This window comes from Aquarana catesbeiana, linkage group LG08 (assembly GCF_042186555.1).
Source record: "Aquarana catesbeiana isolate 2022-GZ linkage group LG08, ASM4218655v1, whole genome shotgun sequence".
Classification (NCBI taxonomy): domain Eukaryota; kingdom Metazoa; phylum Chordata; class Amphibia; order Anura; family Ranidae; genus Aquarana; species Aquarana catesbeiana.
The window spans coordinates 231,301,448-231,316,496 of NC_133331.1; the positions used below are offsets into that span (position 1 = coordinate 231,301,448).

The window sequence follows — 15,049 nt, forward strand, 5'->3', positions numbered from 1 at the left end:
AAGAACAAGATGGAGGAAGAAGAAGAAAACCGAAGGAAGAACAGAAGAAGATGGGAGAAGAAGCGGGGAAAGAAGAAGACATTAATAAAGGAATTGTCAAAAACCGTCTCTTGTCTTTAACATTTTTGACACTTTTTTGTGAAATGGTAGGGGTACATTTGTACCCCATTACCATTTCACATGGGGGGGCTGGGATCTGGGGGTCCCCTTGTTAAAGGGGGCTTCCAGATTCCGATAAGCCCCCTGTCCGCATACCCCCACAACCATCGGGCAAGGGTTGTGGGGATTAGGCCCTAGTCCCCATCAACATGGGGACATCCTCTCCATGTTGAGGGCATGTGGCCTGGTACGGTTCAGGAGGGGGCGCTCTCTGCCAAGTTGCGTGCTCGGATAAGTGTCTGGTATGGATTTTTAGGGGGACCCCCATGCTATTTTTTTTAAAATGTTGGTTCGGGGTTCCCCTTAATATTCATACCAGACCCAAAAGGCCTGGTAATGCACTGTGGGGGACCCCCAGGCCATTTTTTTTCAATGACTTTTATGTGTATTGCAGAGACCCGCCAATTCATTAATAGCCGGCACTAGCGCTAGCACTTTTAAATGACTTTTTTTTCCTTTAGAAATGTCATTTTGCTTTCGGACTGGTATAAACACGGGAAACATGCTCTACTTTACAGGCATACTATAGACACCCCCCAGGTACAAAATTTAAAGGAATATTTCACTTTTACGGTTTCACTTTAAGCATTAGTAAAATCACCGCTCCCGAAAAAACGTCCGTTTTTAAAACTTTTTTTGCATTGATACATGTCCCCTGGGGCATGACCCGGGTCCCCAAACACGTTTTATGACAATAGCTTGCATATTAACCTTTAAAATTAGCACTTTTGATCTTTCCCATAGACTTTTAAAGGGTGTTCCGCGGGTTTCCGTTGTAACGGAATTTGGATCTGAAATTCGTCAACGAAATTTCGTATTTCGTATAAAATTTGGAAGCATAGCAATTTGTATTTCAGATGCTTCCGAATGTACGAATTTTCAGAAATTCGTACGAATTTTCGAAATTAATCGCACATGTCTACTAAATATATGAACATATGTAGGCAGGTGGCCTACTGTATTGTATGTTTAGTTAGCACTTGGCTGCCCAGTTCAGGGGGAAGGGGGTTAATATTTCTTGCGGCCTTCCCTGAGTGTGTTTGTGAGCTTTTTCTGGGATCCAGCCTCCCTCCTGTGTATTATAAAAGGGAAGAGGTCCAGATCCTAGGGTACTCGGGGGCTTAAGAAAAAATGGGACATGTGCTGAGGCCTACTGGGACAACCCAAGAACATGGATTTCTCCGTTCAAGCTTTGCGAAGTATGGACTTTTTCCCATAGAGACTTCACCTGTGCAAATAACCTGGGGCAGCCACAGTTAGTTAGGAGAAAGACGTTTATCCATGTTATACATGTTGTGCCAAGTTTCCAGTAAATGTTGTTTCAACTGCTTTGAGCCTGGTCTGAAGTTATTTAAGGGGTGCATGTTGGGTTTTGGCGTATTCCTAAAACCCCGGTCTGTAAAAGAACTATGGAGTAAGAGTAACACCACTACGAAAAAAAGGAAAAGGATCTGGAGGTCCTAGTTAATGACAGACTCAGCAATAGCATGCCAAGCTGCAGCAAGCAAGGCCAGCAGACTATTAGGATGTGTAGCAATAACTCACGGTGGAGCTGCTGGTTTAAGTGGGTCTGTTACCTTCACTCTGCTTCCCTCTGTTTCACCGGCACCGGGTCTAGGGTTCCGTTGAGTTTACTTCTGGATGACACACGCACCAACACTGGAGTACGTATTCAATGCTTTATTAAACAAGCGATTTAGGAAATGGCAGGAAAGAGGTGGAAAGGAAACTTGCAGAAGAAACTCAAATATCCTCTTGTAGGGTTCTCTTGACAAATGTCCTGGTAGAATTCAGACACTATATGGAATGCGCTCCCCTCATGGATCACACTCCTTGCTCGTCTGGATAGTCCTCTCTCACCGGTCTAGCAGCCAGCACGCAGCACGAATTAAAGTCTCTGCCACAGACTTGTTTGGGAACAAAACTCGTACGATTCTCTGCCACAGGATGTATCAGATTTTCTGTAGTGAACGTCAGTCACAGTGCTTGAACCTTTAAGCCAACCTGGCAACACTATGCTGTATAGTTACTGTCGGATACGTCCTCCAACCGAGCCACCGGGCTCCTCTATAGACCAGCACGCTGCGTGATCCCTCCAAGACGGGTCCTCCCCTGGGATCTCCTCGGTTGTCCAGCTTTGTCACACAGGACGACAGCTCAGGACCATTCCCCGACCGCAGTGGTAGGCCCCAGACAAGCCTCTGGACCCACCCCTGCACCGTAATATCGTGGGCATCCGGAATGGAGGACCACGAGGTAGCTCCTTAACGCACACCTCTCGGCCAGGAGGGCCAGCAGGTGGCTGAAAAACGAACCCCAAAATATGGCGTCTGCCCCATAAATACCCTCGCCCAGAATGCAACTCGGAGGACCACCTCCACCGAGTTGTCTCCGGGACAGAAGAGCATCCATACGCTTCAACACGTTGCTTTTCCAACACTAACCAGTGGTAACAGCGACACCCACCGGTCAGCACGGAAACACACACAACGTCAGCCAAGCTGGAACAGAGGCAAACTTAACCTTCCTAACGCACAATTTGCTAAATTTACCTAACATGCGGTAGATTGCAAATCTACCAGCACTACATACTCCCCCCACTACAGTAGACGTTGTCCCCAATGTCTGTCCAAAAACAGTAATAATAACTTTCAAGCCTGATAGTAAGCATTTGAGTTTCTTATAACTTTGGATAAACAAAGAGAGAGAAAAGGACAGTTTAGAGACATTATAAGACTTATATCTATAAAACATTATGTTTACAGCTGCAAACAAAACCACAGTATGATTGTACACAACCCCACTATCTAACTAGCTGAAAAGCCTCCCAGCTCTATATATAATCCGATGATCTCTGAAAAGGAAACCTAGTTAAACACACATATGTATATCCTATACAACAGTAGGAGCAAAGCCTCATTTAAAAATGAGACTCTCTTCCCATAATCTATACAAAAAAAAATATTTTCTTTAGGAGTCCATCCCTGCATAAATTTTTTTTCTTATAAAAGAAATCCGGCTAGCAAAAAGAAGTCCTTGGATTTAAACACTGAACAGAATCTGTAGATCTTGATCACGCAGATCTCTTTACCCTGACACTATCTAGCTAAATAACTTCAAAGTTCTATTGTCCATAGTTACCAGTAAAACCGGGGATCTGGCAAAATTAACGATTTTCCCTCTTTATCCACAGTGGTAATAAAGTATACAACATTGTCCTTTCCTGGCCTGCAGATTACCACTTTGTCAGCATAGATGTGCCGACCGAAATTCCAATGTACAAAGCATCCGTTAAAACGTTCATCCATTTTGACAGAACATCCAGTCTTTCTAAAGGGCTTAGGTACAGACAAATAGTCACAAACAGCTTCACTGTACCAAAGTTCCCGATTAGCTTCAATCTCCTGCATGATATCCTGGGGCACGTAGGGGAACTCCAAACCATACTCTGCTGCCACACGCTTGTTTAGCATCGTCTGCAAGCGAGCAAGTTTTGGCAAAGATCTGTCTCTCCCCATACCAGGCGGTATACAGGAATTCAATGACTTTCTCACCATAGACCCAGCTGGTGTCTGTAGTGAACTAGTCATTTTTGGTAAAGTCCCAGCGACAGTAGTGTGTGTCTCCACACAGGGTGACGTCTTCCCAGAACTCAGAGCAGTCCATTCAGGGAAAGTCATAGTGGAGGCAACATCCTCACTTTGTGACATAGTCTCAAATAGGTCATCATCACCGGAAAGATCCGACATGGATTCTATTTCCGAATCTCTCAACTCTTCCGCTGGCAAATATTTATTTACAGTCCCGAACACATTCCCCAACAGTGGCTTACCCGTCCCTGACGTGGACTCTGGTAGCTCCGGTACAGGTAATCTCTGGGGCAGGCCTCGACCACGGCCACGGGAAGCCTTCACATAGCCCACCTTCCTCTGAGTAGGCACCATAGGAGTAGGCGTATTGGACTCAGAAACCAAAGTAATATTCCCTGATGAGACAACAGCAGCAGTGTCTCCCCTCGGAACATTGTCCGCAACAACAGGCAAAGTGGCGGCCTGTCGCTCTCTTTTCGTAGCAGAAGCAGCTTCTACTGTGGCGATACCTGTTGCCCAATCCATCCGATAGGCATGGGGCGGCATGGTAGGTTGCTCCACCACAAACAAGTATTCTCCACATTGCGGACATCGGCCGAATGGACGAAGATGCACGGCAATCCTTAGCATCGATGGCAGATCATGCCCAGTCCCTCAACATCTCCTGAGGTATACAGGACAAACCTCCCCTGCGGCTTCAATCGAACTCCAGTATCTGTAAGCAGAGTTCCAGATAGCACAGCATTCATCACGGTGCTCGTAGGGAACATTCTGGGTCCCACAACCGATTGCAACTCCGGAAAAGACATGGCCACACTCTGATCTTCACAGCACGATCACGAGGCTCCTCTTTTCCTCTGGCGCCAAACACACACACGTGTCCCACGCGGTAGCAAGTAGGGTAACTCCTCCCACTTGTTCTTCCAGTCACGTAGCTCCCGGGCCTTTCACTGGCGCCCGACGTCTACGCACTCAGAAGCAAAGTTCTGCAGTTTAATCTTTCCTCTTCCTGAAAAGATTTTTTTTCAAAGTCCAGCTCTCTCTGTAAACTCCCGGTAAAACACTCCACTGGGTTGCAAGAATTGACGGTCAACTAATCCCGGACGACGCCCCCACATGTAGCAATGACTCACGGTGGAGCTGCTGGTTTAAGTGGGTCTGTTACCTTCACTCTGCTTCCCTCTGTTTCACCAGCACCGGGTCTAGGGTCTGGAGTACGTTTTCAATGCTTTATTAAACAAACAACTTAGGAAATAGCAGGAAAGAGGTGGAAAGGAAACTTGCAGAAGAAACTCAAATATCCTCTTGTAGGGTTCTCTTGACAAATGTCCTGGTAGAATTCAGACACTATATGGAATGCGCTCCCCTCGTGGGACACACTCCTTGCTCGTCTGGATAGGCCTCTCTCACCGGTCTAGCAGCCAGCACACAGCACGAATTAAAGTCTCTGCCACAGACTTGTTTGGGAACAAAACCCGTACGATCCTCTGCCACAGGATGTATCAGATTTTCTGTAGTGAACGTCAGTCACAGTGCTTGAACCTTTAAGCCAACCCGGCAACACTATGCTGTATAGTTACTTTTGGATACGTCCTCCAACCGAGTCACCAGGCCCCTCTATAGACCAGCATGCCGCGTGATCCCTCCAAGACGGGTCCTCCCCTGGGATCTCCTTGGTTGTCCAGCTTCGTCAGACAGGACCGACAGCTCAGGACCATTTCCCGGTCGCGGTGGTAGGCCCCAGACAAGCCTCTGGACCCACCCCTGCGCCGTAATATCGTGGGCCTCCGGAATGGAGGACCACAAGGTAGCTCCTTAACGCATACCTGTTGGCCAGGAGGGCCAGCAGGTGGCTGAAAAACGAACCCCAAAATATGGCGTCTGTCCCATAAATACCCTCGCCCAGAATGCAACTCAGAGGACCACTTCTACCGAGTTGTCTCCGGGACAGAAGAGCATCCATACGCTTCAACACGTTGCTTTTCCAACACTAACCAGTGGTAACAGCGACACCCACCGGTCAGCACGGAAACACACACAACGTCAGCCAAGCTGGAACAGAGGCAAACTTAACCTTCCTAACGAACAAATTACTAAATTTACCTAACATGCGATAGATTGCAAATCTACCAGCGCTACACATGCATCAAAAAGGGTATTTACTCAAGAGATAAATCTAGAATTCTACCACTTTACAAAACTCTGGTTCGGCGCATCTTGAGTATGGTGTCCAGTTCTCGTCACGGGTTCTCAGAAGGGATGTACTGAAATCGGAGAGAGTTTAAAGAAGGGCAGCAAAACTAATAAGATGGCTGTAGGACCTTAGTTATGAGGAAAGGTTACATGCTTTAAGCTTATTTTCCCTGGAGAAGAGACGCTTAATAGGAGATATGATTACAATACATGGGGATTCTAGTATAAGGAGAACACTGTTCAGTCTCAGGTTGCTCAAGAGAACGTGTGGCCTCTCAATGAAGTTGGATGAGAAGCAGTTTAACCTTAAACTGTGCAGGGGGTTCTTTGCTGTTAGAGTGGTAAGGATGTGGAACTCCCTTCCACAATTGGTGATGTCAGCAGGAAGCGTTGACAATTTCAAAAAACATTTAGATAGGCATCTTAGCGTATACAATATACAAGGATATGGGAAGTGATAGAGACATAAATGCATACAAACATCCACACAGGTTGAACTGGATGGACTGGTGTCTTTTCAACCTTACCTACTATGTAGTAAAATTAGTAACTGCAACGACTACTGTAGGAAACCTGTAATACATTATTTCTGGGCTCTATAGCGGTCATATTAGTTTCTGCACTGCGCACGGGTATTGCATGAAATGGTAACTTAGACCAAATACTGTAGTGCTAAAAAATTATGTCAGAAAAAACATCAAACAAAATTTGTAGCGCTAAAGCATGATTAAAAATGATTTATTCATTCCCAGTATTGTTTATGCAAGCCAGGTGTTCTCATTACAATTTAACGAAAATACGGGGAGGAACATCATCAGCATATTAGCAAAAACAAGTAAATCCATGTACTCACATGATAACTGGTTTCTGCATAATCCAGCTTGTGTACTGCATTCTGCACCTTGTCTTTACCACTCAGAATGATTACTTGTGCTAGCTAAACTCAATCAGTTTACAACTACAGAAAAACAGACTTTGTCCAGAGGTTTGACAGACACAGTTAACCATTGTTATTCTTATCTTGGCCTTTAAGACAAATAAAAAACCTATAAAATGTATTACATAAAGTGGGTCTCTCATGAAGTAACAATATATGTTTGGAATGAATCCCAATGCTTGTTCGTTCTGCATGAGTGTGAACTAGTGTCACTGAAATTATAATATCCTGAAAATGAGGTGCATTTTATGAGAATTACAAAAGAATGTACATGTACCTACTTCTTGTTATATTGGGCTCCACTCACAGAACCAGATTGCATGTGGTATTTTCCCAAATATCGCATGTGATCCTGAAAATGTCAATTCACTACAGGCAGTCCCCGAGTTACTAAACACCCGAGTTACGAGTAACTCCTACTTACGAACGGCCTCAATACCGGCTGCTTGTGCTCCACGCTGGTCCTGGATACCTCCGAGCAGCTATCTTGCAGCGCCAGACACATCCCACACTGCAGTACTACATGTACTGCATGCCCAGAAGCGCCCGGAACATCCCACATCCATGCACAGGTGGAAGCTACACTTACAAATGCAGTGCTTTGACTTACACACAAATTCCACTTATGAGCAAACCTACAGTCCTTATTGTGTTCGTAACTTGGGGACTGCCTGTACTGCTTTATGCAGTATTTACTGCATAAAGCAAACGCACTTGTTAAATACCTCATAAAATAGGAGTGAAAGTCAAGCTGAATGTTAAAAAAAAAAAAAAAAAAAAAAAAGAACTGGCGGCAATAAAAATGAAGAAAAAATATGGCATGGGGTCCCCCCCAATCCATGTCAGGCTCTTTGGGTCTGGTATGGATTTTGAGCGGAGCCCCCACACCAAAATTTAAAAAAACATGGCACGGGGTCCCCCCAAAATCCATACCAGACCCTTATCCAAGCATGCAGCCTAGCAGGTCAGGAAAGAGAGCGAGCGCCCCTCCCTTCTGAACCATACCAAGCCACATGCCCTCAACATGGGGGGGTGCTTTGGGGCAGGGGGGGCTCTGTCCTCCCCAAAGCACCTTCTCCCCATGTTGATGAGGACAGGGGCCTCTTCCCCACAACCCTGGCTGGTCGTTGTGAGAGTCTGTGGTCGGGGGGCTTATTGGAATCTGGAAGCCCCCTTTACCAAGGGGGCCTCCAGATCCCACCCCCATGTTTACACACACACACACACACACACACACACACACACACACACAGTACCCCTAGTCATTCACCAAAATAAAAATGTGTAATGTAAAAAAAAAGACAGTTTTTGACAAGTCCTTACCACAACCCGAAAATAAAAAAATAAAGGTCTGCTCATGCCGAAGGCTTCCGCCGTCTGATAGTTTTAAATAACTAAGGGGCAGGCCACCTGGTGATGTCACCGGGTAACCCCCCCTCGTGATGTCATCAGCCAAGAGCATGCTGGGTTGATGTCGTCACAAGGGGGGGGTCACCCAGTGATGTCACCAGCTGGTCCCGCCCCTTAGTTATTTAAGAACTGTCCGACAGCAAAAGCCTTCCTAGGAGCGGACTTTTTTTGTTTTCTTTTTTCTTTTTTCGGGTTGGCGGTGGCATCGTGATTGATGATGAGTCTACGCTAGGGGGATATTTTTTTTAATTTGAATTTTTTAAATAAAGGACTTGTCAAAAACTGTCTAATTGTCAGGGCTGGGCTCAGCTCTTCCTTCTCAAAGCTGGCCGCTCAGCTGTCGGCTGATTGCCAGCTCCTTTCTCTGCACAATGACTCACCTGTTGATGATATCCTGCTCATCAGTCTGCCTACTTAAGCTGTCCAGCCCAGATTATCTTCGCCTTCGCTTTGGTCACATCTCTAGAGATGCTCTCCTGTGTTCCTGTTAAAGAGGCTGACATTCCTTCTGGCTCCAGATCCTGCTTGCTGTTCTACTATGCTCATCACTGGCTCCCTGACGTTTTGGCTTGTCTGACTATCCATTCCGGTTCCTGAACCCTGGCTATGTTTTGACTACGTTTACTCTGTTTACCTTTTTATTATTATTAAACAAGTGTGATTTCTCTGTACTTCTGTTTCAGTCTGATTCATGGTTTCTGACACTAAGGTATTTTTACATTCTTTTCAGGGGGTGGGGGAGTGGGATCTGGGGGCCCCCTTGTTAACCACCTCAATACAGGGCAGTAAAACCCCGTTCCTGCCCAGACCAATTTTCAGCTTTCAGCGCTCTCACACTTTGAATGACAATTACTCAGTCATGTAACACTGTACCCATATAAAAATGTGCGTCATTTTTTCACACAAATAGAGCTTTCTTTTGGTGGTATTTAATCATTAGTGGGTTTTTTATTTTTTGTGCTATAAATAAAAAAAGACTAAAACACCTTTTTCTTTGTTTCTATCATAACATTTTGCAAATTAGTAATTTTTCTTCATAAATTTTGGCCACAGTTTATACTGCTACATAGCTTTGGTAAAAATAACCCAAATTAGTGTATATTTGGTCTTTGTGAGTCTACAAACTATGTTGCCAATCACTGAAAATGGATCACATCTGATCAGGCCTTCAGTCCATTAGGTGTATCTCATTTCTTTAGACACTAACAAGTCAGGAAAATACAAATACCCCCCAATGTCCCCTTTTTAGAAAGTAGACATTCCAAGGTATTAAAGCGGAGATCCTCCTTAAAAAAAAATATTAAAAGCCAGCAGCTATAAATACTGAGCGGAAGTTCCACTTTAGGGTGGAGCTCCGCTTTAAGTAAGTAGCATGGTGAGTTTTTTAAGTTGTATTTTTTCCCACAAAAACATTGAAGTAGCACCTTCAGGCGTTCTACGAGCATAAATGACACATCTCATTTCTCAACCACCAATTACACTTTTGAAAGCCCTGGACCAGGACAATGGAATTGCCCACAAAATGACCCAATTTTGGAAAGCAAACACCCCAACGTATAATCTATGAGGCATAATGAGTCTTTTGAATGGTTCATTTTTTTCCAGAAGTTTTTGGAAAATGTGTAAAAAAAAATGAAAACTCATTTTTTTTTTTTTTTACACAAAGTTGTCAATTTATAAGATATTTCTAACACATAGCATGTATATAGCAAAAATTACACCCCAAAATACATTCTGCTACTCTTCCCAAGTGTGGCGATACCACATGTGTGAGACTTTCACACAGCCTGGCCACATACGGAGGCCCAACATTGAAGTAGTACCTTCAGGCGTTCTAGGAGCATAAATTACACATCTCATTTAATTCCTACCTATCACACTTTTTAAAGCCCTGGAGCACCGGGATAGTGGAATTACCCACAAAATGACCCCATTATGGAAAGAAAACACCCCAACGTATTCTATGAGGCATGGGCTGCAGATAGGTACTTGGGTACTCTGATGGGCTGGAGACATGTACTCGGGTAACTTGATGAGCTGCAGACAGGTACTCAGGTACTCTGATTGGCTGGTGACAGGTACTCGGGTACTCAGATGGACTGTGACAGGTACTTGGGTACTTGGATGGACTGTGACAGGTACTCGGATGGACTGACAGATACTCGGGTACTCGGATGGACTGTGACAGGTACTTGGATGGACTGTGACAGGTACTCGGATGGACTGACAGATACTCGGGTACTCGGATGGACTGTGACAGGTACTTTGATGGGTGGTGACAGGTCCTCTTTATTGGGGGGGGCAATCAGTGTGTGTTGATGTACACTGTGAGCAGTAATGAGAAGTTACCGCAATCTCCTTCTCACACACGATCGGTGTGCGAGGAGGATAACCCGGTAACATCTCGTTACCGCTCTGTGTTTACATTTAGTGAAAGGATCACAGCCGATCACGTGGTAAACAGCCACCGGCCAATGGCTGTTTACCAGTGTCAGTGACGAGCAGTGTTCCCGGGAACACGCTGCCACCGACGTGCTCGCGATCGCGCGCATCCGCCGTGCAAAGTGGGGCGGTACCATCTGTGAAGTCACGGCCGATCACATGATAAAAAGCCATGCCCAATGGCGAGCGGTGTCTCCGTGACACACCGCCACTGAAGGTAGAGGGCTGCGTGCACACGATCGCGCTCATGCCCTGTTTAAATGGACGGATGTCATTTGACGCCCGCTCAGAACAAGAGCTGCGCCGCCTGCCCGTCATATGACGGCCGGCAAGCGGTTAAAGCGGGCTTCCAGATTCCGATAAACACCCACCGCAGACCCCCACAACTGCCGGTCAGGATTGTAAGGAAGAGGCCCATCTTGCCATCAACAAGGTGCTTTGGGGGGGCAGAGCCCCACTGCCCCAAAGCACCCCCCTATTTTGAGGGCATGTTGCCTGGTATGCTCCAGGAGGGGAGGCGCCTGCTTGTCCCCTCCCCTTCCTGATCTGTCAGGCTACTTAACACCACAGGTTGACTGAACCTATTATAAATTGATAGAGCACTCTCCAGAGCCCCTAAGGTAATTGGACTTGTCTGCACAGGTGACCATCCTATGGCAGCTATGTGGAACTTTACAGACTTATTTTGTAGATTTCCATATGCTACAAAATATAATCCAAGTTTCAGACATTTTTTAATTTTTTATTATCAACATGTAACAGTCTAACTACCCATTCATACTTGCTTTAATCAGACAAAAGGGGTTCAGTACATATTTTATGGAAATATCTCAGAGACATGGCAAACATTTTCTGGAAATAAAGTTGGATTGCAAAGCTCGCTGGAACATGTGGTCCATAAAGAATTGTATTGTCACAAGATGCCCATCCCTGCTGAAAGTTTTGGTACCAGACTCTTCTGAGAACTATAAGCATTATTATTATCCAAATATTTTTCACCATCTTTATCCATATTTGGGCCAGATTTGATACCACATTCTTTTTTAGCACATATAATATCCAGGGCCAGTATCATGTCATCACACTAATGGCCCGTACACACGATACGAAAATCGTTCGACAGATCGCCTTTTTTTTGGTTGCTAGTCTCATATTAAAAATAGGGTTTACTAAAGTGACAAAAACTCTCATACGACAGAATAAAAAATTGGAAGGGATGTAATGTAATTGTATTGTATTTTCAAACGACAAGATGGTGAAAAACCGCACAATCTGGTATATAAAAATTTTCGTGCTTGTCCCATCGGATAATATCAGATGAACTGTCATGATTGGCTCGCCAAAGCTGTGTACTATCGATCAGATTATTGTACGATCGTTCCGAAAGCTGTATTTTTCGCACGATTTTCGGATCGTGTGTACGGGCCATAACGTTGCAAAACTCTTCTACAGATTTGTTGGCCATTCATACATGCTTCAGTTTTTTCCCTTTCCCATAAGAAAATAATATGGTACTTTTACTTCTCACATACATAAAAGAGATATATGGAAACTGGAAAGAAATGTTGTGGAGAGATCCAGCGGCCAGACAGACAGATCTTGCAATCACCTACAAACTCTCTTCACCTACAGCTGACCCTATTATAAAACATTATCAATCCAAATCTGGTTATATATCACAGCAAACACTGGTATAGCCAGCCAACCTGAACAATCCAAAAATGTGATATATGAGCTGAACACTGGACGCTGCTGTATAGTGACAACTGTTGTTATCAAACACCTACAGAAGCATCTTCATCATTTCAGTCCTGTTGTTAACTGCCAGAGACCAATAATAACTGATTAACAGAAGTCCAAGCGGGAAAGCTCCATTTGGTTGATAGAGGCACACAAGTTGAGAAGATCATTGCATGCTTTATGCAAGCAGAAATCCCTTTTAACATGGCATATATGGGATATACAGAGTGACAATAAAAGTGACTGCATAAGAAATCACATCCATCACATTACCAATCATTGCCATCTATTATCTTAACAGTCGAATATCCATCCACATTGAATGTCAGGGATATAGCATAGCCTTTACCAACCTTTCTTGAACCAAAAAAGTTGACAAAAGTTTTCCAGTATGCTAGTTTCTAGAGAGCTCGATCAAATGATCAACTTTTGTTGAGCAAGGATAGTCACACACGGATTGAAATTCGGCCTGTCCCTGCTGAATTAGCCGAGTTTTGATCAGTGCATGGCCAGCTTAATTGACCCAATATGGGCATATGGGCATCTCAACATATGCTTTTGGACATTTGCGGGATTGCACAGACGTACAATAGTTCACTTAGCAGCTAAAGAATTCATACATACTTACATACATAAGTCAGTTAAAATTACAAATACTTCTGTGTTCTTACATGTGAAAGTTTGTACGTTGAAAGTTTTCATTATTTAACTCTATATACTGTGTGGTTGATTTACTAAAGTCAAATAGACTGGTCATTTTGCAAGTGCAGTTGCACTCTGCAAGGGAATTTGCTCCAGAGCTTAGTAAATGAGGGGAAGCTTTGCTGACTTCCATCATCCAAACATGTGGAAGCAAAAAAATGCTGTTTTCTTTATTTTCGTTGCATGTGATTGGGGTTTCTTCGAAAAGTGACCCCCCCAATTGCTAAGCTCTGAAGCAAATTCCCTTGCAGGGTGCAACTGCACCTGCTAAGTGAGCAGTCTATTTGCCTTTTGTGTGTTAACTAATAAATGCACTTTGGCGACAAACATTTTTGCAATTGGGTGAAAAAAAACAAGACTTACCTGCAGCTGTACATACCCCCAGGAATCTACAGATGCCTTCTAATACCACCCAGCCTGCCTGGCACTGCATTGTAAGCACTGGCTAGAGACACTGCACTGTCACTGACTTCAGCATCACAGATATCACAAGCAGCACGCTTTCAAGCTGTGGAAAGTTGTGCTTCTCTGTTTTGAAAACAAGAATCCAAGAGTGTATGTGACCGTGAAACAACAGGCTTTGTCCACAAACATCCAGTCTCTGCTCCTGTTCTCACCTCCTCAGTACATTCCATGATTCCAGCCCCCCTGTGTGTACTGGCTAGTGGCATTGTTCTGTTTAATAATTACCTGCACCAGGCTGCAGGGAGGGTGCCCTCATTGAATGCAGCCTAGAAATCTGATTAAGGCATCTAAACCCCTTGACGCTGAAAGGCTTAATCTCTGCATGTTTAACTCCTTTTTTATTTTTTTTTCTTTAAATTATTTTTAACCTTTCCTCTGCAAGTCAGATGACCGAGTAGCAAAGAGTTTTTTTGTGTTTTTGTCTAATTAAACACATAAATCAAGTTTTGCAGCCGTCGATCAAAATGTGCTTACCCTGAACGTGATTCTTCTGCGTTCAGGAGGAGGTTAGGGAAGGTTGAACCTCCCCTAACCGCAGCAGCTCCCAAACGATCGTAAAAGCCTATGGGGGTTATTTACTAAAGGCAAATCCATTGTGCACTACAAATTCACTTGGAAGTGCAGTCGCTGTAGATCTGAGGGAAAGTTCTGAAATGAGTGGAATCTCTGCTGATTTTATTATCCAATCATGTGCAAGCAAAAATGCTGTTTTTTATTTTCCTTGCACGTTCCCCCTCAGATCTACAGCTACTGCACTTCTAAGTGCACTGAAGTGCACTGTGCATTTGCCTTTAGTAAATAACCCCCAGAGTGTACATGGACACATAGGGGGTTATTTACTAAAGGCAAATCCACTTTGCACTACATGTGCACTTGGAAGTGCAGTCACTGTAGATCCGAGGGGGACATGCAAGGAAAATAAAAACCAGTATTTTAGCTTGCACATGATTGGATGATAAAATCAGCAGGGCTTCCCCTCATTTCAGATCTACCCCTCAGATTTATAGCGACTGCACTTCCAAGTGCACTTGCAGTGCAAAGTGGATTTGCCTTTCATAAAAAAAACTTGTAGTGTAAAGTGGATTTGCCTTTCGAAAAAGGCAGTGCACTTGAAAGTGCAGTTGCTGTAGATCTGAGGGGGACATGCAAGAAAAATAAAAAATAGCATTTTAGCTTGCACATGATTGGATGATAAAATCAGCAGAGCTTCCCCTCATTGCAGATCTTCCCCTCAGATCTACAGTGACTGCACTTCCAAGTGCACTTTCAGTGCACTTGCAGTGCACTGAAAGTGCATAGTGGATTTGCCTTTAGTAAATCAACCCCTTAGGCTTTTATGGAGTTGAGTTTAGGAGCTTTGGCAAAAAAAAAATGGCAAAAGCTCCTAAACTCAAGTTTAGGAGCTGCTAGT

The 15,049-nt window shown here is 44.3% G+C and overlaps 1 protein-coding gene across 1 annotated transcript in view; it reads right to left on the minus strand.

Moving 5' to 3' along the window:
* Positions 1 to 14,341, minus strand: part of TMEM72 (transmembrane protein 72) — a 173,034-nt gene extending 158,693 nt beyond the window's left edge. Inside the window, exon 1 of the mRNA XM_073596954.1 lies at positions 13,537 to 14,341. Within this exon, the coding sequence (XP_073453055.1) occupies positions 13,537 to 13,606 (70 nt within the window). The 5' untranslated portion in view covers positions 13,607 to 14,341. The remainder of the gene's footprint in view (positions 1 to 13,536) is intronic.
* Positions 14,342 to 15,049: the final 708 nt, after the last annotated feature.